Source organism: Giraffa tippelskirchi, chromosome 3 (assembly GCF_054371585.1).
Source record: "Giraffa tippelskirchi isolate mGirTip1 chromosome 3, T2T-mGirTip1v1.2.pri, whole genome shotgun sequence".
NCBI lineage: Eukaryota > Metazoa > Chordata > Mammalia > Artiodactyla > Giraffidae > Giraffa > Giraffa tippelskirchi.
Genome location: NC_137277.1, coordinates 65309754 through 65336428, shown reverse-complemented (window position 1 = coordinate 65336428; position 26675 = coordinate 65309754). Strand labels below are relative to the sequence as shown.

At 41.7% G+C, this 26675-nt stretch overlaps 1 protein-coding gene across 3 annotated transcripts in view; it reads right to left on the bottom strand.

Annotated features, from left to right (window-relative positions):
* Positions 1-288: 288 nt before the first annotated feature.
* PLEKHB2 (pleckstrin homology domain containing B2) overlaps positions 289-26675 on the bottom strand; it is a 294333-nt gene continuing 267946 nt past the window's right edge. The window contains exon 12 of one of the 3 annotated variants that reach the window (XR_014080345.1): positions 289-2953. Coding sequence is in view for 2 of the 3 variants with exons in the window: in XM_081583155.1 (XP_081439281.1) it covers positions 2890-2953 (64 nt within the window). In the remaining variant the exon portion in view is untranslated. The remainder of the gene's footprint in view (positions 2954-26675) is intronic. The other 2 variants (XM_081583157.1, XM_081583155.1) reach the window with 2 other exon arrangements.

The following is a 26675-nucleotide window of genomic DNA, read 5'->3' as shown; positions in this document are numbered from 1 at the left end:
CTAGAAATATTCTGAGATTCTTTAAGCATGCATGGTTCCTCTAGGGAAGAGTAAGGAATGAATAAAATAACATAACTTTTTTAAAATTAATTTTTATTTGAGTATATATGCTTTTCAATGTTGTGTTAGTTGTGAGTGTGAATCAAAGTGAATCAGCTAAATGTTTACATATATCTGTTGGGGGAGTGTGTAATTTCCTCGGTTCTGTCTCACCACAGCAAAAATTTGAAGTGGCAGACCAGTGTTACAGCTCAGGTATAGCTCAGTTTAAATGGCAGACCAGTGTTACAGCTCAGTTTTATTTGGCAAGCAAAGGACAATACAACCTTGAGGTGTGAGGGAAGGCCAACCCAAAAGAAGCAAAAAGAAAAGAGAAGAGCTCAATTTTGGCTCCTCTTTTTATGCTTTTTCTCCTCCCTCTGACCCTGCCCTATGTAAATTGGGCTACCAGGAGGACTGTTTGTTTCACCTGAGGTTCGCACTCCAGTCCTCAGATCTTCCTTTGCTCTATTTTTGTGGGCTTTTTCCTGCTTTGTCTTTAGCCACTGCCATTCTGGATTCCTTTTTCCTATTCTAACTACCTAACATTTCCCGCTCAAAAGGCCCAATTCTTTGAGAATAGTGGTGTTGAGGACTCTCTGGCTACTTCCTGCTGAGCTGGGTCAGCGAGGGGCATTGGGCCTCCCCTTCTTGCTAGTTTCAAGGCTCAGAGTCCTTACAGTGGTGTCCATCTAAGGGTGAGTGACACTTTCCGTGGTTGGGTGTAGTTTTATATATCCTTGTTGAATTGGCACTGCATGTTGTAGCTTGTTGACCTGGGCAGAGACAAAATGGGTTAGACAATTGATAATACATGGATAAGCAGCATGAATATGGTGATAAAAGATATTAGTAGGGGCATTAGCTAACTCCAAATTGTATCTCCCCAGGAGAAGGATCCCCCAAAGAGAGATTGTAGCCACCCTGAGAACTCTCCAGCTTGTTCTTTGAAATCTTATGGGATCTGAACGTTTTTCTTGAGGACTGTGAGACTTTCTTTAACTTAGCTGGAGGTATTTACCCAGAAACAGCATGTCTCATTCAAGATGGCTCAAGTACCTCCTTGTTCAGGGATCAGAAGATCTATCTCCTGTTTGTTTTAGAGTACAATCTCTGTCAAACTGTGTTGGCTCTTTAGAGCTGTCTTGAGAAATCTTATCCCCATAAACCAGATTTGGGGGGTATTCATTAGAATGGCACTCATCTGTAGTTCTGAATAGGTATCAGAGATCTCCCAGGGGCTCACAAGTGTACTGAGTGTCCCCTTCTGTTTTCGTCCACAGCTTGACTTGCGAGTAGTGAATCCAGGAATCGTGTCCTGGTACTTTGACTGCTGTGGGGGTAGAAAGTATTACAGGGTAGGGGCCCTTCCATGTGGGCTGGAGTTGAGCCTTTTGGGACCCATCTTTCCTGACTTTAATTTGGATTTGAGTCCCTGGAGTATATAGTGGTGGCTCCTTAGAATCTTTTGGGTCTTGGTTGACATCCCACAAGTGTATATCTTGTTGGAATTGCCAAATGGCCATGGTATAAGACTGGACAGTCTGAGCCTCTGGATCTAGGAAGAGGTCATTGTCATTAAAAAAAAAAGGTCTCCCATATAGCATCTCATAAGGACTAAGACCAACCTCTTCCTTAGGGGCAATACAGGTGGGGAGGAGAGCTATTGGTAAAGCTCCTTCCATCCCAGGGAGGTCTCCTGGGTTATCTTTTTTACTGGTGATTTTAAGATTTGGTTGGCTCTTTCTACTTTTCCTGGAGACTGAGGCCTACATGCACAATGGAGATAATAAGAAATGCCCAATTCTTTAGAGACCCCTTGGGTGACCTTAGAAGTAAATGATGTCCCATTGTCACTTTGTAATGACCTGGGCAGACCAAATCTCAGAATGAGTTCATGGAGCCGTTCTTTTACCACCTCCTCAGCGTTTTCAGTCCGGGTGGGAAAGGCTTCAATCCATCCTGTGAATGTATCTATCATGACTAATAGGTATTTATACCCTTGAGAAACTGGCATCTAGGTGAAGCCCATCTGCCAATTCTCTCCTAGGTAGGTCCCACGCCATTGGACAGACGGGGCCAGCTGGGGCCTTCGAGCTCCTTGGAGGTTGTTTAATTGGCAAGTGGGACAAGAGAAGACCACTTGCCTTATAGTCATTTGGAGGCCTGTTCCTCTGAAGGACTTTTCTAGTAATCTTTGGAGGGCCTTCTCCTCTAAATGAGTGGTGGCATATAAGGAGTTAACCTACTTCCATTGGAGGTTCCCAGGTAGAAAGAGTCCCTCCTTTCGGAATCACCCCATATGATCTTCTTGAAAGCCCTCACTCCTAGCTTTAAGAGTCTCCCCTTCAGTATATGAAGGAGTTTCTGACAAATTAGTCTGTAAAACTAAGGTGGCAACCCCTAATAACTCATTGTTCTGTAATGTTAGTCTCAGCTGCCTAATCAGCTGCTTGGTTCCCTCATTCCACTTCCATGCTCCCTCTTTGGTGTCCTTTACAATGGGAGACTGAAATCTCAGAGGGCAGATGGACTGCCTCCAAGAGCCTAAGGATTTGATCACCAAATTTGACTGGGGACCCTCGGGTGGTCAAGTGGCCTCTTTCTTTCCAAACAGCAGCATGTACATGTAGCACCAGAAAGGCATACTTGGAGTCAGTGTAAATGGCTACTCTTTTTCCTTTGTGCAGCTCTAAAGCTCGAGTCAGGGCTATGAGCTCAGCCAATTGGGCTGAAGTAACTTGTGGCAAAAGTTTAGTCTCTATGGTCTCAAAATTGGAGACTACTGCATATCCAGCTCTTCTTTTTCCATCCAAGACAAAGCTGCTTCCATCAGTGTGCCAGATTTCCTCAGGATTGGTCAGACAATCTTCTGACAATCCCTCTTGGGGTTTCGTCCGGTGGTCCAAGGTTTCTAGGAAAGAGTGAAAGGGGAGAGAGCCCTCGGGGGTAGGCAGGAGGATGGCTGGGTTAAGAACCTCACAAGGGGATATAGCCATGGCTGAATTTTCCATCAGCACTACTTGATATCTGAGGATTCTTTGATTAGACATCTATAAATGGCTTCTCCCATTCAGGAGCTGTTTCACTTGGTGGCTGGTAAAAATAGTTCTCCCCCAAGAGACAGTTTTAAAGCATCTTCTATCAGGACTGCAATAGCTGCAAGATTTCAAAGGTAGGGGAAGATCTCTTCCCAATAAGGGAGTAGGACACTCAGGGACCACCAGAAACTAGTGGGAAAATATTTGTCCATCCCAGCAACAAAGAATTGTTCTGGTGAATCTTTTTGTAATTGTTTTTCCTGTAGCACCCAAAATGGTACAGGTTTGGGAGGAGAAGGCTCCAGAGTAGGAGGTCAGGACAGAGTAGGTAGACTCTGTGTCAACCATGAAATTCTCGGACCTACCTGCCACATCCATTTGCACCCTTGGCAACTGTGATAGTTATCTGTGACAGGTGGGCTGGCTGGATTGGGCTGCTTCAGTCCTGTTGAACCACCGTGAGGGAAGGCTTGGCGCTTGACCTTGAGGCTCTTGGGTCTCAAGGACAGAGTGCCTCCCAATGTCCCAATAGATGGCATTTATAGCAAGCCATTTTAGGAGACTTGCCATGGTTTGGACACTCTTTGGCCCAATATCCCGCCTGTCTACAGATTAAGCATATGCCTCATGCCTTGTCCTTTAAGGACTCGGGGGTTTGCCATAGGGCTTCCCTAGAGGGAGGCCAGCATCTGAGCATGCCTTGTCTCTTTTCTTCTGTCTTTTTTCTGGAACTTGGCCTCCTTCTCCTATTTTCTGTTATAAAAGGTATTGGTCGCTGTCTGGACCATCTCGTCTAAAGAGGCAGCAGGATCCTGCTGCTATAGCTGTTATAACTTTATCCTGATATCTGATGCACTTTGGGACAGGAATTTGTCCTTTAAAATCACTTGCCCCTCGTAACAGTTTAAGTCCAGTTTGGTAAACTTTTGGAGGGCCTCTTTTAGCCATTCCAGAAAGGCAATGGAGTTCTCATTGGGCTCTTGAGTTATTGCTGAGACCTGGGCATAGCTGACTACTTTTTGCTGGGCTGCTTTTAGTCCTGCCTTTACACAGATCAGAAAATGATCCCTTTCCATAATGTGCTCAGGGTCATTATAATTCCAATTAGGATCTGAGGAGGGGACCGCAGTTTCCCTCACTGGGTATTCATTACTTGACATGTGAAGCCCTGTAGCATACCTTTGGGTTTCCTTTAATATCTTAGCATACTCAGGGTCAGATAAAGTTTAACTAAATATGACCATGATGTCCTTCCACGTCAAGTCAAAGGCCAAGGTAATGTGTTGGAATGTACCTATGTAATTGCCTGGGTTATTTGTATAGCTTTCCAGGTCTTGTTTGATCTGTCTTTGTTCTAAGAGTGAGAAAAGCTTATGGACCTGGGATGGCCCAAATTCTCCTCCAGTTTCAACTAAGAGATATACTCAAGTTGGCTTTTGTGGAGGGGTGCTCCCAGATATGGGGGCACATTTGAATACAAGGAAGGAGGACCAGGCAACTCAGAAGCTGTGGGATGTGAGCCATCATGAACGGCTTCCTTCTCTTTGTTGTCTGCCTAACACCATTTGTCTAGTAGGCTCACTTTTAGGACATACAACAATCCCATACTTAAGACAGAGTTCCTTCACATCTCTTAGTCGGAAGAAAATTTGGACATAAGGGATTACTGTCCATTTCCCTTCTCTTTTGCAGAATAAGTCTAGCTGCAGGATGGTATTTTAATTTAAACTCTCATTCTCAGGCCAGTGTTCCTTATGCTCCAGAGGATACTGCAGCCACATAGTGGCAGGGATAAAAGAATTTTAAGCAGCTTCTCCTTAGAGTTAGAGGATCGAACAGCTTCCAGTTATCAAGGATGCATCTCAAGGGCGTCTGTTAGGAAGTGGATTGGTTATTTCTCATCTGAAAGACAGTGATGACAGGGAGGGAAAAAAAACTAATAGGCCTCCTTCTCTTTTATAGGTGGACATTTTTAGGGGTGAGTCTTTATGAAGCTTATCCTATCCAGTACTGTTACAACCTAAGGGTCAGATGTACCCATGTCAGGGTGCAGATCCCCAGGCAGGCTGAGGCGTGACAGCCTTCTTGAGATCAAATCTCTGGGCAGGTCGAGGCAGGTCAACATCCTGGGACCCCCTGGCTGGAGTTGGGCATCCCCAAGGTCTTCAGCATGACCACTGCTGGGTGGGATTTAAGGGGTTGTAATCTTAACTCATTGCTGTTTTGTCCAACATAGACGGAAATAGATACCATGATGTAAAGCAATCCAAGCCTGTGCCCTGAGACTGGTAACCTGGTGAAACAGCCATAAGCCTTATCCTCTTATTGCTCTGAGGAAATGTAAGTCATTTATTTCCTCCCCAGTCCTCCATAAGAACAGCTTAGGTTGTTTCCAGTGGTAAACATCTCATTGTCATAGACCCACTTTAGGTAATAACAGAAGTAATGACAAAGGAGTGGGTTATCTGGCCCTGTTAGGGGCATTAAGAGTATTTTAATAATAAGTGGGATGTTGCCTACAAGGGGCAGGGTCCTGGTTATAGGAGTTAGTAAGTGGCTTAAGAACAAATTGATAAAAGGCAACAGACTAGATGTTCTGTAAAAGTGGAGTGGAGATTTGGTCCAGAGGATATGTTTGTAGCTTTAGAAGAGTGGTAAGTGTTGGGGCCCAAATGGCCTGCAAGGCTAACTCCTGAAGTGGCAAACATTGTCCCTGGAAGCCCGATTGCCATTGAAGAGATGCCACCAACAGATGGACTGCTAGCAGGCATTGTGTGCCTGTCACCCACCTTAGTGCGTTCACTGAGAGATACTGTTGTTGCACATGTTGTAGGCAATATGGAAGATGAATGCCTGAATATCTAGACAGATTGGATATTATACAGTATTTCCCTCCCAAGGACCAGCTATTTTCTGATTGTCCCTCCAGAAGATTGTCGAGGCAACACTGTGGTTCTGGACGGGGCTTGGGAAAAGAGCATGAAACAGGAGCAAAGGAGGCAGGGCATAACTTTTGAAAGAATGACATAGCTCAAGGGAATAACATAAACCAATTAAAATCAAATGAGTCCAAGATGACAAGTCAAATTCAACGAAACCTTGATCCTCAATCTGTAAGCTAAATGACACAACCAGAGGTACCAGAGAAAGGACAAACTTTTTTTCTTTTCTCTCTACATTTCTTAGAATTATGTAACAATAATGTATCCTGACTGTGTGGATCACAATAAACTGTGGAAAATTCTGAAAGAGATGGGAATACCAGACCATCTGACCTGTCTCTTGAGAAACCTGCATGCAGGTCAGGAAGCAACAGTTAGAACTGGACATGGAACAATAGACTGGTCCCAAATAGGAAAAGGAGTATGTCAAGGCTGTATATTGTCACCCTGCTTATTTAACTTATATGCAGAGTACATCATGAGAAATGCTGGGCTGGAAGAAACACAAGCTGGAATCAAGATTCCCGGGAGAAATATCAGTAACTTCAGATATGCAGATGACACCACCCTTATGGCAGAAAGTGAAGAAGAACTAAGGAGCCTCTGGATGAAAGTGAAAGAGGAGAGTGAAAAAGTTGGCTTAAAGCTCAACATTCAGAAAACTAAGATCATGGCATCTGGTCCCATCACTTCATGGGAAATAGATGGGGAAACAGTGGAAACAGTGTCAGACTTTATTTTTGGGGGCTCCAAAATCACTGCTGATGGTGATTGCAGCCATGAAATTAAGACACTTACTCCTTGGAAGGAGGCTTATGGCCAACCTAGATAGCATATTTAAAAGCAGAGACATTACTTTGCCAACAAAAGTCCGTCTAGTCAAGGCTATGGTTTTTCCAGTGATCATGTATGGATGTGAGAGTTGGATGGTGAAGAAAGCTGAGCGCCACAGAATTGATGCTTTTGAACTGTGGTGTTGGAGAAGACTCTTGAGAGTCCCTTGGACTGCAAGAAGATCCAGTCAGTCCATCCTAAAGGAGATCAGTCCTGGGTGTTCATTGGAAGGACTGATGTTGAAGCTGAAACTCCAATGCTTTGGCCACCTCATGCGAAAAGTTGACTCATTGGAAAAGACCCTAATGCTGTGTAGGATTGGGGGCAGGAGGAGAAGGGGATGACAGAGGATGAGATGGTTGGATGGCATCACCAACTCGATGGATGTGAGTTTGGGTAGACTCCGGGAATTGATGATGGACAGGGAGGCCTGCCTGGCGTGCTGCAATTCATGGGGTCACAAAGAGTTGGACACGACTGAGTGACTGAACTGAACTGAATGTATCCTGCCTGAGGACAGTCTCTGGATTAAACTTTCTGGCTAATTCTGTTATCTTAAAATGTAAATTATGGGAGTAGGTCTGTCTTTACAAGGATTATATAACAATAATGTATCCTGCCTGAGGACAGTCTCTGGATTAAACCTTCTGGCTAATCCTGTTATCTTTAAATGTAGATTATGGGAGTAGGTCTGGTGAGGTCTTTACAACCTCCAGACATTCTTTTGATTCATTGGAGAGTATATAACTCCGCTGCTGACACTAGCAAGGGGGTACTCTTTCTGCCCCCTTCTGATGCCTGTGTCAGAAGCATTCTCTATCTCCTTTATATTTTAATAAAACTTTATTACACAAAAGCTCTGAGCGATCAAGCCTCTTCTCTGGCCCTGAATTGAATTCTTCTCCTCCGGAGGCCAAGAATCCCAGCATCTTTTCGTGGTTCAGCAACAACCTTTCACCAGGACAGTTCCAAATCACTATCAAAAGACCGAGGGGTGGGTGGTTCCCCAATTGTTGGAATGATCCTCCACTCATTAGCATATAAAATCACCCAGCTCTTGAAAACTAACCACATCACATTCCATGGCCACTGCACTCACCCTCTGTAATCGCCCACACTCTTGGAGTGTGCTTCTCTCTAAATATGAACAAATCCACCTCTTACCTATTGCTGTGTCTCTCACTGACTTTATTTTCAATGAGACATCAAGAACCTGAGCTTCATTCAGTTCAGTTCAGTCTTTCAGTCATGTCTGACTCTTTGTGACCCCATAGACTGCAGCACACCAGGATTTCCTGATCATCACCAATTCCTGGAGCTTGCTCAAACTCATGTCCATCGAGTCAGTGTTGCCATCCAACTATCTCATCCTCTGTCATCCCCTTCTCCTCCTGTCTCCAATCTTGCCCAGCATCAGGGTCTTTTCAAATGAGTCCATTCTTCGCATCAGGTGGCCAAAACATTGGAGTTTCAGCTTCAGCATCAGTACTTCCAATGAATATTCAGGACTTATTTCCTTTAGGATTGACTGGTTTGATCTCCTTGCAGTCCAAGGGCCTCTCAAGAGTCTTCTCCAACCCCAAAGTTCAAAAGTATCAATTCTTCAGTGCTCAGCTTTCTTTACAGTCCATCTCTCACATCCATACATGACTGCTGGAAAAACCACAGCTTTGAGCTCATTAGGTCCTGAAGCCAGGCACCGTTGGTTTTGGTTGGGCTCAAGTCCTAGTCAGATACGACTGAGTGACAAAGCATAACACAGAGGCCCTGCCACGTGGGTTTAAGTCCCAATCTTAGGTAAACAGTTTCAAACACAACTTTTCCCATTCAGGAAGGATGGGGACCTGCCCAATATTTGTAAGCAGTGGCATAGATGGAGAGAAGAGCTGAAGAACAGGAGGGAAAAGCAGTGGGAAAAATGTGCTGAGGAATCCCCTTCATAACCTGTTGGAAATTCTGCTAAATATCTGACTTGTGCTCACAGTTTTCATTGCCCTTATCCTTGGCACAAAGAATATTAAGGACAGAAGAACCCTCACCTGCTTGGGCAACAGCTACTAGGGCATAGCAGATAGTGGAGCCTTCAGGACACACTGGGGAGTAGCCCCTGCCAGAGTCCCTCAATTGCAACCACTGTCGCTCACCTGTTCACAGGGTATTCGAGGAAACAAGAAAGGAGAGATTGTAAAGGAATTAAGATTTTGTTGGCCATATGTACTTCCAGCCATAGGAGCAAGGACCTCCTAACTTAATCTGAGGTTTTCTGAAATCTGAGACTGAGTCACGTGAGCTTTCTGCCAAGTTTGTTTTTGCTGTCCTGGTTTCCAGCATGTGGGGCTTCTTGCCACTTCCACTGTGCTGGGTTTTCTTTGCATTCAGCTTCCACAGTGGGAGCTTTTGCTCAGTTGGGCTTCTGCTATGTTTGGCCTCTACCTTGCGGGGGCTGAGCCGAGGTTGTTTCAGCAAGGTTAAATTCGAGTCACGGCCCAGAGATATCAGGGGAGTGTGTGTGTAATTTCCTTGTTTCTGTCTTGCTGCAGCAAAAAATTTGAAGCAGCGGACCAGTGTTATAGCTCAGTTTTATTTGGCAAGGAAAGGAAAATACATCCTTGAGGTGTGAGGGCTGGCCAACCCAAAGGAATCGAAGAGAAAAGAGAAGAGCTCAAATTTGGCTCCTCTTATGTTTTTTCGCCTCCCCCGAGCCTTGCCCTAGGTAAATTTGGCTAGCCAGGAGGACTGTTTGTTTCACCTGAGGTTCTCACTCCAGTCCTCAGATCTTCTTTTGTTCTATGTTCATGGGCTTTTTCCTTCTTTGTCTTTTTGCCACCACCATTCTGGACTCCTTTTTCCTATTCTAACTACCTGACATATCCATGCTTTTATGGGTTTCCTCCCAATTTAGGTCACCACAGAGCATCAGGTAGAGTTCCTTGTGCTATACAATAGGGTCTCATTAGTTGTCTATTTTATACATAGTATCAATAGTGTATATATGTCAATCCTAATCTCCCAATTTCTCCCTCCCTGCCTTTTTTCCCTTGGAATCCATACATTTGTTCTCTACATCTGTGTCTCTACTGCTTTGCAAATAATATCATCTATAATATTTTTCTAGATTCCACATATATGCATTAATATTTTTCTCTTTCTGACTTATTTCACTCTGTGTGACAGTCTCTAGGTCCATCCACATCACTACAAATGAACAAATTTCATTCCTTTTTATGGCTGAATAATATTCCATTGTATATATGTCCTGCAGCTTCTTTATCCTTTCCTCTATTGATGGACATTTATGATTTTTTTTCCATGTCCAGGCTATTGTAAATAGTGCTGCAATGAACGCTGGGGTGCATGTGCCACTTTGAATAATGGTTTTCTCTGAATATATGCCCAGTAATGGGATTGCTGGGTCATATGGTAGTTCTATTTTTAGCTTTTTAAGTAACCTCCATACTATTCTCCATAGTAACTGTAACAATTTACACTCTCACCAATAAGGCATGAGGCTTTCCTCTTCTCTACACCTTGTAGATTTTTTGTATATTTTTGTAATTTTGTTGTTTGTAGATTTTGTTCATAGATTTTTTTTTCATGATGGTGATTCTGACAGTATGAGGTGATACCTCATTGTAGTTTTGATTTTCATTTCTCTAATAATTAGTGAGAGCTTCCCAGGTGGCTCAGTGGTTAAGAATCCACCTGTAAATGCAGTATCCACAAGAACCAAGGGTTCAATCCCTGGGTCAGGAAGATCCCCCAAAGGAGAAAATGGCAACACATTCCAGTATTCTTGCTGGTATAATCCCATGGACAGAAGAGCCTGGAAGGCTATAGTCCATAGGGTCACAAAGAGTTGGACACAATTGAGTGACTGAGCATGTACACAATAATCAGTAATGTTGAGCATATTTTCATATATTTGTTAGCCATCTGTATGTCTTCTTTGGAGGAATGTCTATTTAGGTCTTCCATAAAATAACCTAACTCAACCATAGTGTTCCTTTAATTAAAACATAAGTGTTATTGTCTGACATTTTCATTTGTAATTCTTACTCTCTAAGGGCATTCGAATTGCAGACAACTTTAACTAAGAAAAGAATTTGACAGATATCAAATATGAAAATTTATGAGGAAGTATTGATTATTATATTTCTGAGAAATACATCTACTAGGTCAGTAATGTTTTATGAAATTTTGATTTCCTGGGGAATATCACACAAAGTATATTTGCAAAACCTAAACGAAGTGGAGAGAAGGGAAACTCATGCATGCCCCTATCTGCAGTCTCCCAGGCTTCATCATCATCCTCTCTACTTCTTAATTGGCACTTTTTGCCTGAGAAGGTACTAAGTTCAGCATTTTACACATTGGTTATGTATTATTTTCCTCTTCTTATAAATAAGGAAACAGGTTGAGAGAGGTTATCAAATAATTTTGGCAAGGTCACTCCACTTGTAATCGGCATGGTAGAATTGGATAAGAGCTGCCTAATTCAAATCCATCTCAGCCTTCCTCTTCTAAACTATCTGAGAAATGGAAGTCCCCTGCACAGAGCAACTCTCTCTTATTATGGATTTAACATGTGAACGTAGCCATAAAAAATGCCATTCTCTACACACAGACTATTTTTTGGTTATTTATCTTTTAATTGTAGTAAAATACATATAACATAAAATTTACCATGTTATCCATTTTTAAGTATATAGTTCAGTAGTGTTAATTACATTTACATTGCTGGGCAACCAGCCTCCATAACTTTTTCATCTTTCAAACAGAAACACCAATTCCCTGTTTTCTTTTACACCCAACCCCTGGCAACCACCGTTCTACTCTCTGTTTCTATGATTCTGACTATTCTTTAGGTACCTCACATAAGTGGAACATTGATGTATGCAAGGTTCATCCCCATTGTAGCATGCATCTGAATTTATTATTTTTTAAGACTGAATAACATTTGTTCCGTTGTATGTGTATGCTACATTTCATTTATCCTTTCATCCATTAATGGACTCTTGGGTTGCTTCCACATTTTGGCTATTGTGAATAATACTACTACGAACACTGATGTACAGATCTGTATTCAGATACTTCTTTGAGACTCTGCTTTCAGTCCTTTCGAGTACTTACTCAGCATGGAATTGTTGGATCTTATGTTAATTCTGTTTTTGTTTTTGTTTTTATTTTGCGAAACGGCCATAGTGACTCTACCACCTTATGCTCCCTTCAATAGTATTCAAGGCACCCAATTTCTATACATCCTTGCCAACACTTGTTATTTTTTTGTTTTTGATATTAGCTATCTCAGTGGGTGTGGGATGACTTTTGATTTTGATTTGCTTTCTTACTAGTTAATGATATTGAGCATCTTTTCTCGTGCTTCTTAGCCGTTTGCACAACTTTTCAAGTCCTTTGCCACCACACACAAAAATTAGCTCAAAATGGTTTTAAGATTTGAAATCATAAAACTACTAGAAGAAAACATAGGAGAAAAACTCATGAACATTGATCTTAGCAATGATTATTTTTTTTTAATTTGGGACCAAAAGTACAGAGAACAAAAGCAAAAATAAGTAAGTGAGACTATATCAAACTAAAAGTTTCTACACAGCAGAGGAAAAATTTTGAAAAATGAAAATGCAACTTACGTAATGGGAGAAAACATTTGCAAGCCAAACATATGATAAAGGGTTAATATTCAAAGTATATAAGGAACTCATACAACTTAATAGCAAAGAAGCAAATAACCCAATTTTAAAATGGGTTAAGGAACTGAATAGATATTTTTCTGAAGAAGACCTACAGATGGCCAATAGGCACATGAAAAGATGACCAGCGTATCAGAATTTTATAGTTTTAGGCCTATGTTTAATCATCAGGGAGATGCAATAAAAACCACAGTGAGATTTCACTCCACAACTCTTATAATGGCTATTATCATAAAGCCAAAGGACAAGTATTGGTGAGGATATGGAGACAACAGAATCCTCTTAATGGGAATGTAAATTGATGTAGCCATTATAGAAAACAGTATAAGGTTTCTCAAAAAATTTTAAATAAAGCTATTATATGATCTAACAATTCTATTTCTGGGTACAAATCCAAAGGAAATGAAATCAAGATCTTGAAAAAATATTTACACTCACATGTTCATCGCAGCATTATTCCTAATAGTCAAGATATGGAAACACCTGAGTGTCAATTGATAGGTTAATGGATAAAAAAGATGTGGTATATGTAATAATGGAATATTGTTCAGCTTGAAAATGAAGGAAATCCTGCCACTTGCTACAACATGGATAAACGTAGAGGACATTAGGCTAAATGAAATAAGCCGGATACAGAACAACAAATATCCCATGGTCTCAATTTTATATGGAATCTTAGAGAAAAAAAGCCAAATGCATAATAAAAAAGAGTAGTGTGGTAGTTACCAGAGGATGGAGACTGGGAAATAGGGGAGTTATTGATCAAAGGATACAAACTTCCAGTGACAAGATATGCAAATTCTGGAGATCTACTGTATAGCCTGGTGACTATAGTTACTAATAAAGTATTGTATACTTATATTTGCCTAGAGAATAGGTCTCAAGTGTTCTCACCACACCACACACACACACACACACATGCATGCATGCACAGACACACACACACAAATGATAACTATGTGAGGTGATAAATATATTAATCAACTTGATTGTGGTAATCATCTCACAATATATATGGGTAATAAGATATCACACTATATTTCTTATATATAAAATATTTATATTTGTCAATCATACCTCAGTAAAACTGGGCAGAATTTTTTGCCCATTTTAAATGAGTTGTTTTATTGTATTGTTACTGAGTTTTAGGATTTTTTTATATTCTGGATATTAACCCCTTATCAGATACATGATTTGCAAATATTTCCTCCCATTCCATAGGTTGTTTTTTCACTTTGTTGCTTATGTCCTTTAATGAAAAGAAGTTTTTAATTTTGATAGAGTCTAATTTATTCATTTTCACTTTTACTGTCTGTACTTTGGTGTCATATCCAAGAAATCAATGCCAAATCCAGTGTCATGACACTTTTCTCCTATATTTTCTTCTCAGAGTTGAGAGCTGAGGGCTTATTTAAGGCCTTATGTTGAAGTCTTTGAGCCACTTGAGTTAATTTTTGCTATGGTGGGAGATGAGTCCAGCTTCACTCTTTTTCATGTGGACATCCATTTTTCCTGGCACTATTTGTTGAAATGACCACCCACTGAATAGTCTTGGAACTCTTATCAAAATCATTTTATCATATATGTGTAAGGTTATTTCTGGGCTCTCTATTCAATTCCACTAGTTTTGTATGTCTTTCTTTAGGCAGGTACCAAACATTTTGACTACTGAAGTCCTGTAGTAAGTTTTGAAATTAGGAATAGTAAGTCCACCTTGTTTTTTCTCTTTCAAGATTATTTTGGATATTCAGAATTCCTTTCTATTTTTGCAAAAAAAATCATTATGATTTTTATAGGAACTGTTGAATCTGTAGGTCACTTTAGGTAGTATTGACAACAATGTTAATTATTGCACTCCATGAACACAACATGTCTGTCCATTTATTTGTGTCTTTAACTTCTTTCAGCAACATCTTATGTTTTTAAGTGTTTGTCTTTGGTCTCATGGTTAAGTTTATTCCTAAATATTTTGTTCCTTGGATGCTATTGAAAATGGAACTGTATTTTAACATCCATTTAGGAATGTTCACTGTTAGCAAGAATAAATGCAACTGATTTGTGTATGTTGATTTTATACCCTGCAAGTTTGCTGAATTTGTTTATTTATTCTAATATTATTGTTGAATCTTTTGGGTTTTCTGCATACAAAGTCATGCAAATAGAGATAATTTTACACGTGCCTTTCCAATTTCAATGCCTTTTATTTCTTTTTCTTGTCTAAAAATTCTGCCTAAGACTTCTAGCACAATGTTGAAAAGTATTGGTTAGATTGGGTATCCTTGTCTTGTTCCTGATCTTAGAGGAAAAGCTTTCAGTTTTCATCACTGAGTGTAATGTTAGCTGAGAACTTTTCATGTATAGCCTTTATTGTTTTGAGGTAGTTTCCTTCTATGAACATAGATCTTTTAACTGCAGCCTGCAAAAGTGATTTAAGAGTGACCTCAATGCTCCGTTCAATACAACAAATATTGATATAGCACCCTCCATGGCCCTGACACTATGCAACTCCGTGTGAGGTGATTCACAGTCTTGGCCTTGAAGATAATTATCTTTGTTGGAGAAATAAAACAGCAAAAGAAAACTTATAACACAGTGTAAACTACAAAATAAAGGAGAGTAGATATGGCAGTTGTTTTGAAGGGAAATGGACACAGGCTCTAGTGAACATGATGCCATCCATCCTGGAAAAGGAGAACTTTGAACTGAATTTCAAAGATCAGCCTGATTTAAACAGACAGGTGGTGGAGAGCATAGTCCACAAACACTCTGCCCACCTGCCACATATCAGACAACCTTTGGGGATGATCTTATGTAAATGTCCATCTCCACTAGATTGCTTTCCAACCCCTCCAAGTTTTATAGCATGAACCAAAACTGAAATCTTGCTCTGTATTTATCTGTTTGCCTGTTTATTGTCCCATGGCAGAATGTGAACTCCATTAGAGTTGTATTTTTGTCTGCCTTGTTCACTCCTAAACGCTCAGGTTCTAGAACAGATTCTGGCACATGGTAGATGTTCAGTAAATGTCTGTTGAATGAACAAATTAATGAGTGGATGAAATATAAGGCCCTAGAGTCAGAGAAGTGAAAGTGTTAATTGCTCAGTCGTGTCCAACTCTTTGCAACATCATGTACTATAGCCCACCAGGTTTCTCTGTCCATGGAATTCTCCAGGCAAGAATACTGGAGTGGGTTGCCATTTCCTTCTCCAGGGGATCTCCCAGACCCAGGGATCAAACTCAGGTTTCCTGCATTGCAGGCAGATTCTTTACTGTCTGAGCCGCCAGGGAAGTCTTAGAGTCAGAGCAGAAATATGTGCTAAGGACAACATCAAAGAGCTGATGAGTTGGACCAGATGCCCAATGGCTAGAAAAAGTCTTGATACACTGATTTAGGGCAGGCAGTGACATGAAAGAAAAGTATAAGTGTTTGGTGACATCTATGCCAAAGAAACCAAAAAATCTATGACTCTTTCCTGTGGAAATTGACCAGAGTCTTTAACAGATACTGCCTCTGAATATGAAGGGTATGAGTGAGTTTTAAAAATACATTTCTCCTAATTTTCTATATTTGGGTGGTTTCTATAATAAATGTATATCACTTTTATAATAGAAAATATATTTTTAATTTAAAAAGACAAGGAAAGTGAATATAGTAGCAGTATGCAGAAGAAATAGAAAGAGCAGAAGGACAAAAACTAAAGATGAAAAACCCAATTTGCCAGAATGTCAAACAAAGAATAATTTCAATCTATGTGAAAGCCATTAAATCCCTTGTCCTCAAAAAAGTAAACAAATGATATTCAACAGGATTTTCTAAATGTCTTAAGATATAAACTTTTAATTAATTAGGATCATAAGACCAATCATAAGATATTGATGTGCCAAGTTATTAGAAAGAACAATTCAATTATCTCAGAATTTGGTTGGCTCTTGGCATCCTGCCCTGAGACCTGACCTGCCAAACCACAGGTTCTCACTGAGGATTTTAACACTATAAACAGCCTCTGTCTTGAAGGCTTATTTGAAATCAAAACACGCGATCCTAAGAGGTGTTCATGGGGAAATGGATTTGAGTGGCAAAGTTGGCTCCAGCACAAAGTTTCTGCAGGAGTCCTTTTACTACAAAAACATATATTTGTAATTAATGGAAATGAGCATATGGCTCCCTGGAACCATGAGGGCACAACCTCAGGTAGAGACAACCTCAAAGAGGAGGTGATGTGGAACAAGGTTCTCAAAGACAAACACTCTGGCTGCTTAATGTTTGGAACAGCACCCTTGGGTGTAATCCAGAAATAAGGGAGTGAACCAATGAGGCCCTAGAAAATTATAGAGACTAAGAGAGAGGTGAACAGACTGATTATGGCCAGAGGACATCCCACACAGTGGAAACAGCTCATCTGGAGCTTGCTTCTCTCCTGTCAAAAGCAAGTCACTAAATATTTCTTATACTATTTCAATATACAAGACATGGGCATAAAGAAAAACAAGTGACAGGAGGCTGTAAAAGAATATTTACAGAGTAAACTTTGAAGGGACATAACCCTCTTTATGTTTCAGCATTTTCACTAATATTCTCAAAAGAGTAAGCTACTCTTCAAGACTTAGAATTACAGTTGGTGGTGACTCAGTACTCATTGCATGAGTCAGAAGCAACTGTAAGTCGAGAGGGGGCTCTGTAAGAATAGAGTGTGCTAGGAGAGGTTAACCTGCTGTCACAGACACCCACGGGCATCATGGGAGGCACAGGGAACAAGCAAGAGCATGGCTAGGTGTAGCACTTCTATAGCAAGAAAGGATGGGAGTTCTATCAGAAAAAGAGGTGCATTTGTTGTATGTGCCACAAGTGTGTCCACATGTGTTCTGTATGCTATGTGTATAGAGACATATACATGCATGAGTGAGTTATATATTACATGTGTGTGCATAAATATACATGTATGTGTATGCATTGTGTTGTATATAGTATACATATGCATCAACTTGCATATATATTAATACTATATTTACTACAGAATATGCTGGATCACAACAAACTGTGGAAAATTCTTAAAGAGATAAAAATACCAGACCACATTACCTGCCTCCTGAGAAACTTGTATGCAAGTCAAGAAGCAACATTTACAACCAGACATGGAACAACTGACTAGTTCAAAATTGGGAAAGGAGTACATCGAGGCTATATACTGTCACCCTGCTTATTTATCATCTATGGAGAGTCAGTTCAGTTCAGTTCACTCGCTCAGCCATGTCCGACTCTTTGCGACCCCATGAATCGTAGAACGCCAGGCCTCCCTGTCCATCACCAACTCCCAGAGTTTACCCAAACTCATATCCATAGAGTCAGCAATACCACGTCATGTGAAATCCCGGGTTGGACGAAGCTCAAGCTAGAATCGAGATTGCTGGGAGAAATATCAACAATCCCACATATGCAGATGCTGCTGCTGCTAAGTCGCTTCAGTCATGTCCGACTCTGTGCGACCCCATAGACGGCAGCCCACCAGGCTCCCCCGTCCCTGGGATTCTCCAGGCAAGAACACTGGAGTGGGTTGCCATTTCCTTCTCCAATGCAAGAAAGTGAAAAGTGAAAGTGAAGTCACTCAGTCGTGTCTGACTCTTAGCCACCCCATGCAGATGACACTACCCTAATGGAAGAAAGCAGAGAAACTAAAGAACCTCTTGATGAAAGTGAAACTAAAGAACCTCTTGATGAAAGTGAAAGAGGTGGGGTGAAAAAGCTGGCTTAAAACTCAACATTCAGAAAACTAAGATCATGGCATCCAGTCCCATAAGTTTATGGCAAACAGACGAGGGGAAAAATGAAAACAGTGACAAACCTTATTTTCTTGGGTTCCAAAATCATTGCGGACGATGACTGCAGCCATGAAATTAAAAGATGTTTGCTCCCTGGAAAGAAAGCTATGAAAAACCTAGACAGTGTATTAAAAAAGCAGAGATATCACTTTGCTGACAAAGGTTCAGATAGTCAAAGTTATGGTTTTTCCAGTAGTCATGTATGAATGTGAGAGGTGGACCATTAAGAAGTCTGAGCACCAAAAAATTGATGCTTTCAAACTGTGTTATTGGAGAAGACTCTCGAGAGTCCCTTGGACAGAAAGGAGATCAAACCAGTCAATCTTAAAGGAAATCAACCCTGAATACTCATTGGAAGGACTAATCCTGAAACTCCAATACTTTGACCACCTGATGTGAAGTGCCGACTCACTGGAAAAGTCCCTGATGCTGGGAAAGATTGAGGGCAGGAGTAGAAGGTGGTGTTAAAGGTTGAGATGGTTGGATGGCATCACCGACTCAATGGACATGAGTTTGAGCAAACTCTGGAAGACAGTGAAGGACAGGGAAGCCTGGTGTGTTGCAGGCCATGGGGTCGCAAAGAGATGGACACGACTGAGCAACTGAGCAACAAAGTTTACATATACCTATCAGAGTACATCATGAGAAACGCTGGGCTGGAAGAAACACAAGCTGGAATCAAGATTGCCGGGAGAAATATCAGTAACCTCAGATATGCAGATGACACCACCCTTATGGCAGAAAGGGAAGAAGAACTAAAGAGCCTCTTGATGAAAGTGAAAGAGGATAGTGAAAAAGTTGGCTTAAAGCTCAACGTTTAGAAAACCAGATCATGGCATCTGACCCCATCACTTCATGGGAAATAGACGGGGAAACAGTGGAAACAGTGTCAGACTTTATTTTGGGGGGCTCCAAAATCACTGCTGATGGTGATTGCAGCCATGAAATTAAAAGATGCTTACTCCTTGGAAGGAAGTTTATGACCAATCTTGATAGCATATTTAAAAGCAGAGACATTACTTTGCCAACAAAGGTCCATCTAGTCAAGGCTATGGTTTTTCCAGTGGTCATGTATGGATGTGAGAGTTGGATGGTGAAGAAAGCTGAGTGCCGCAGAATTGATGCTTTTGAACTGTGGTGTTGGAGAAGACTCTTGAGAGTCCCTTGGACTGCAAGACGATCCAACCAGTCCATCCTAAAGGAGATCAGTCCTGGGTGTTCATTGGAAGGACTGATGTTGAAGCTGAAACTCCAATGCTTTGGCCACCTCATGCGAAGGGTTGACTCATTGGAAAAGAACCTAATGCTGGGAAGGATTAGGGGCAGGAGGAGAAGGGGACCACAGAGGGTGAGATGGTTGGATGGCATCATCGACTCGATGGGCATGGATTTGGGTAAACTCCGGGAGTTAGTGTTGGACAGGGAGGCCTGGCATGCTGCGATTCATGGGGTCGCAAAGAGTCGGACACGACTGAGCGACTGAACTGAACTGAAATGAACTGATATATGTATATGTAAGTATTCACATATGTGCATACTTGTGTGTGTGTAAAAGTCAGTTTTGTAGTAAACAGTACATAGTTCTTTTTTGTGGACTGGTTTCAATTATTCTCTGTCCCAGAGGCCACCCTATTTTGGTCATGGATACAGCAGACCTGCCCCTCATGGTCACAGCATAAACCTTCAACTCACTCCAGTGAGATCTCATGGATCCTCACACAGCATCCTTATAAGATCATGAGCTTGGTGAGGGATGCTGGGGCCAGAGGCAAAAGGGACAGATGTGGGAAGGCCACAGAGGTGGTCAATAATTATTGGTAGAAATGAAAGAAGGGATAGATAATGAGTAAGTGAGTGAGTGAACAAACTAATGAATGAGTCCAGGAGGTTTCCTCCACTAACACAAATAATTCACACTGCCGCAATAGATGTCCATGTACTTAGTTTTCAAAATCCCAATAAATCAGTTATTTTAAAACAATAAATGAAAAGACAGAAGGAATAAAAATCTTCCCAGAGCAAACAATGGTTTGAGGAAAATGTATGTTCAAGGGGAGTAAAGCCCACTGGGAAAGCCAGAACAAACCCTGCATTTCTTGGGAGAAATTCTTCTCTTTAAATCACTGCCCCTCTGCTAATGATGTCTTACTTCCACTGGCACAAATGGTTACCATGTATTACTTGTTCTTGACCTGTGGGAGTCTATATCTTAGAGCATTTTTCACACCAAGGAAGTTTGTACTTTGTTATTACATTATTATTATCATTAAAGCTGAATCAGGGGAATGAATTCAATATGAGAAGCATCCATTTATTGCAGGCCTCACCAGGTGAGACCAGTTTCATGCCCTTGGCAGCAGAGGACAGCAGAGTTGGGTGGAGACCAGCCACAGGAAGTCTCAATACAAGTGATTTATTTTGCCACCATGTTTATTGTATTCATTCAGTGCTTATTTGATTGTTTCACAGGTATCTGCTGTCCAAGGCCAGAAGATTTGGGGCAAGTCCATTTTTTCTTAAAGGCACTCAACTTCAAAGGGAAAAAGAAAAGCACAAAGGACCCATGCTCACTCAGAAGTAAGGGGCCTTTGACCTGTGAGAGGAAGGCTGGCTTTTCCTGCAGTGGAACCCCACCTGATAGAAAGCCCACACCTCAGTGGAGTCTGTTTCCATTTGTCACACAGCTGGAGGTTCCACTATTCACCTAGTGCCTGTGGCTCACTGCCTTCAAAACTACAGGTTACCAGGATGTCACCCAGCCCTTCACAGGGCCGGAGTCTCCTTGCAGGATCTGGAGGGGCTGCTAGAGCCGAGGGTAGCTGCCCTCAGTACCCCGCTGGAACACACTGAGCTCCACAGCCCAGTGTAATACAGGCAACCCCAACTGATCCAGCAGGAAGGTGCTGCAGGGCAATGCTGGCTCTGAAACCCTCCTGCTAAGGCAGACAGGCTTGAGTCCCAGGAAAGGTTTTCCTCAAGGACACTGGGTGACCTCAACCTAGTACTGTTTCCCTGGGTCCTTTGGTTTCCCCATCACGTAATGAGGGGAGTGAGCTGAATGATAGCTCTCTGAGGGTCTTTTAAGCTCTAGCATATACATGATGATTTTATGTTTTTCAGTTCCTTCCAACAGATGTTTCTGCATTTTCTAAAAGAAAATTAATTTGCTTATGTGTTTTTTCATCTACTGTCTTCCTTTCCACCACAATCCCATCTTGTGAATTATGCAAACTGTACTTGCCACCCAAGATGAAGTTAATTAAAAATGCTAAAGGAGTGCCTGCCAAGAGCTCATGTTGGTCAGCTGTGGTGAGTGACTATAGGTCCTCAACACAGAGCTCCCTCCCATCTCAGACACACGTCATCATCACAGTGATCATGAGGACAAATCATGCTCCAAACCACACAATGAGCTCTGAAGTAACGGAGTGGTAAGATTGCTCTGGGTCTTGCCTCCCCCTTCTCCACCTCTTACCCCCACAAAACACACAAATGTACATTAGCTTAACTTTAAATGTCCAGTAACCACTTCAGCTGCTAATAAATATAATAAACCTAATGAAAAGTGTCCTCAGGATGTTCTCTCAAAAATTCTTTTTATTGGAAGTTTATGTAAAAATGGTTTGAATTATAGCAAGAAAAATCCAAGCTACAGAAAGGAAGCAGCAATTCAACAATATCAGTTCCTAGGAATTTAATAAAAATGGTACCCAAAGCAAGGTGCAAAAAAAACACAGTTGACTCTCAGCACTGTTTGACTTTTCTTGAAACATCCTCTTCCCTGGCTTCTGTGTCAACAAGTCCCACAAGCTGTCTTCCCACATCTCCTGTCTCTCAAGCTGCTTTTCAATCTCCTTTGTACTCATTCTCTGGGCCCTGACTACAAACATCTGAGCTGTTCAAGGTGACGCTCAGTCTCCCCTTTCCCTCCTGGATGCCGTTCCCCTGGCCAACCCCAGCCATGGGTGCCACCTGCATGCCAGAAACTCATCTCTTTATATCAGCCCCGACCTCATCTGTGGCCTCTAGACTAGCTGACCTGCCATCCTGCCCTTCCTCAACCCCTCCTCTTGGATGTTGCAATAGTATAATAAACTCAATACATCCAGCTGAGTTCATCTTGTTCCCCATACTACTAGGTCATTCTCCAGTGGAAACTCCATCAACTGGATCATATAAGCCAGAACCTGAAACTCTATACCAACTTGTCCCTCTCCATCCTCAGCCCATCATCAAATCAATAGATATTATCTTCAAAACCATATATACATATAAACGTATATATCAGCTCAGTTCAGTCACTCAGTCATGTCTGACTCTTTGTGATCCCATGGACTGCAGCACACCAGGCTTCCTTGTCCATCATCAAGTCCCAGAGCTTATTCAAACTCATGTCCATCGAGTCGGTGATGCCATCCAACTATCTCATCCTCCGTCGTCCCCTTCTTCTCCCGTCTTCAATCTTTCCCATCATAAGGGTATTTTCCCATGAATCAGTTCTTCGCATCAGGTGGCCAAAGTATTGGAGTTTCAGCTTCAGCATCAGTCCTTCCAATGAATATTCAGGACTGATTTCCTTTAGGATTGACTAGTTTGATCTCCTTTCTGTCCAAGGGACTCTCAAGAGTCTTCTCCAACACCACAATTCAAAAGCATCAGTTCTTCAGTGCTGAGTCTTCTTTATGGTCCAGCTCTCACATCCATACTTCACTACTGGGAGAACAGAGCTTTGACTAGACGGACCTTTGTTGGTAAAGTGCTATCTCTGCTTTTTAATACACTGTCTAGGTTTGCCATTGCTTTCCTTCCAAGGAGCAAGTATCTTTTAATTTCATGGCTGCAGTCACCATCTGCAGTGATTTTGGAGCCCAAGAAGATAAAATCTGGCACTGTTTCTACTTTTTCACCTTCTATTTGCTATGAAGTGATTGGACTAGTTTTTTTTAGTGTTGAGTTTTAAGTCAGCTTTTTCACTCTCCTCTTTCACCCTCACCAAGAACCTCCTTAGTTGCTCTTTGCTTTCTGACATTAGAGTGGTATCATCTGCACATTTAAGGTTGTTGATATTTCTCTCTGCAATCTTGATTCCAGCTTGTGACTCATCTAGCTCGACACTTCACATGATGTACTCTGCACATAAGTTAAATAATCAGGGTGACAATATACAGCCTTGACATACTCCTTTCCCAATTTTGAACCAGTCCATTGTTCCATGTCCAGTTCTATGTGTTGCTTCTTGTCCTGTATACAGTTTTCTCAGGAGGCAGGTAAAGTGTTCTGGTAATCCTATCTCTTTAAGAATTTTCCATGATTTGTTGTGATACACAGTCAAAGGGTTTAGTATAGTCAATGAAGTAGAAATAGATGCATGATCATGTATAAGGCCAAATGAAAATGGCAAATAATTCCCTAAAGCAGGAATTATATGAACCACAATCATTATCCACAACAAATGGACCACAAAAGGATACCGTCCACCAAACTAATTCACTCGACAAGCAGGCAGTTGACCTGAGTAGACCTTCTGTGTACTTTTCCTACAGGTAGGGATGAGCACAAGAAATGGAGATGCCAGGGGGCCATGGAAGAGAGACACTAGTTTCAGAGCCACAAAGCTAGGCTTTAACTCTCCTTGTCCCTTTTTGAGTCCCCATCTCCTAGTTGCCTTTCCCCTGTACCCAGCCCCTTCCAAGCCTGCCATCCTGTGTAGACCACTGATAATTGAAGGATGACAGTCCAGGTGAAAGTAGCCTAAGAACCTGAGGTTCAGGTCTGGGTCTGCTTCTCCAGGATATGTTTGCAGAAGGCCAAGAAGAGGCTGAAAAATAATTTACAAGAGTCAGGTCACACCCTTACCTGACAGGACAGGAGGTACCAGAGCCAAGAAAGAAAGGGCTAGTCCTGAGCCTGCCTGGTTCCTGTCATAAAGCTTATGCCCCAGTATAGTCCTAGAGACTAGGCTTGGGCCCTAGAAAGAGAACTATGTGTGAAGTTGGGCATCTCACTACTGCTTTTGAGAGCAGTAGGAAGTCAGCCATGGGCAGCTTGGGTACCTCTGGATCCAGCAAGCTGAGAGATGTGGTGGGGGGTTGGTGGGCGGGTGGGGAGGCATTTCTGCCTGTCAAAGGTCATACTGCTGGGCATGACCAGCAATCATGGCTTTGGCGGGAACAATGGCAAAATCGTCATGACCCTGAGTGTTGCCAAGGGCAGGAGACATTGCCATCCAAGCCATAGGAGTAGGAGGAAAATGGTAGCCCCAGAATGGCCAAGAGATCCAGTTCATGTCACTCATGACTGACCCTTGAATTCCCAGAACTCTCTGGGGCTGGATTCTAAAAGTTTAAACCTGGCTTGAGCCAGGATAATATGGGTTCCTGATTGTTGATAGTTATTTTACTTTATAAGAAGATATTTGTCTGGGTCTTTTATTTTTTTAACAGTTAGCTCCACAAGCTCCAGACCCCTGCATCTTCACAGTGGAGGCTCAGCCAAGTCTTGAGCAAAGTATAAGCATTCAGCACTGAATGACCTGGTAAATGAGATTGTAATATTTCATATTTGCAGTGTTCTTCATAAAATAAAAAACCTGCATACTTTCTCAATGGATGTTAAGTGAGTGTTACTATCTTATAGATCAAAAGATTGAGGTTTAAATCAATCTGGGGCTTACACAGAACCACTTAGCTACTGAGTGTGGGGGCAACACAAACCCAGGTCTCCTGGCCAACCAGACTCTCAACCCTCCTCCCTGTGTTTCCTGGTGGAGGATAGGCGCCCTGAGCTAGTCCTTCCCCAAGAAGGCTGCTTGGCAGTGAATGTTTAGAAGGTTTTTTAGGAGAGTCACATTGTATAGTACCATGTCAAAGGCTTAGAGAAGTTCTGCAAAAAGAAAACCTAAACTTTCCTAAAATTTTTAGAACACCAACAAATTTTCTTCTCCTCCAATCCCCATTAACATTGAGGAACAGCAACATGGAAGTTTGTTCTTTACTAAAAATGAAACTAGCTTATATTGAGGTATTAATGAGAAGGGAATGGCTACCCATTCCAGTATTCTCTCCTGAAGAATTCCATGGACTGTATAGTCCATGAGGTTGCGAAGAATAGGACATGACTGAGCGACTTTCACTACTTTAGTTAATGATTAATAGCTTAATTTATTTTCCCAGCCTATGGATTTAACATTTCAACCAGCCAATAAAATCAAGAATTCTGTATAATGGGAAGAAGAATCAATCAGCTAGCAGAAAGAGGCCTTTTTTTTTTTTTCCCTGACAAATGCTCCCTGAAACCTCTGAGGAAAATATTGACATCTAGCCCTGGGCAGCAGGAGGGGAACTGGGGTGATATGGACCCTGAGGCTCAAGAGAAGCAGAGGCCTGGGCAGAGGCTCAGGGCAGATTTAGGGGCACTCAGGTCATCCCTCATGTCAGAACTTGGCTGTTTTAACGTGTCTAGGCCTCAGATTCGCCATCAGTCAAGTGAGGAATCTTCCCATCCTTGCACATTTGTAAGTTCAATTTATTTGTAAGCCCACAAAATTTAGCCAAATTTAGCCAAGGTACCCAACTAACACAATCGGCTATATATAGTACTGTATTGTAATAACACTTTTCACAAAAATAATGCATAAGAAGCAAACATAAAATACAAAGAAAGCATTTTGAATCTTACAATACAGTATCTTGAAAAGTACAGTAGTACAGTACAACAGCTGGCATACAGGGGCACATTCACATCTTTGAAAGTTTGAAACTTGAAGGTTCTTACATAGGAGACTTACTATAGTAGTGGAAAATGAGCATGTGGAATGAGAAGTACTCTGCACTTAAACAGCACCCAGCTTCCCCACACCTCAGCTTCCTTCTCTACTAGATAGATTCTTATCACCTGCCCCTCCCACCCAGAGTTCCCATAAGGATATGAGGATTATGTCATAGTGTATAAGCCATCACATAAGGGAAAGTGACTTTTATTGTTATCTAAAGGGATAATATAGTGTTAGTCGCTCCCAGGTAGCTCAAGTAGTAAAGAATCTGCCTACCAATGCAGGAGACACAGGTTCAATCCCTGGGTCAGGAAGATACCCTGGAAGATGAAATGGCAACCCACTCCAGTATTCTTGCCTGGAAAATTCCATGGACAAAGGATCCTGGCAGACTACAGTCCCTGGGGTCACAAAGCATCAGACACGACTGAATGACGGAGCACACAAAGAGATAATGGAGGTGTATGTTGATGGCACACTGTATTATTTTCATTAAGTCACACTGAATTAATCATGGGCTT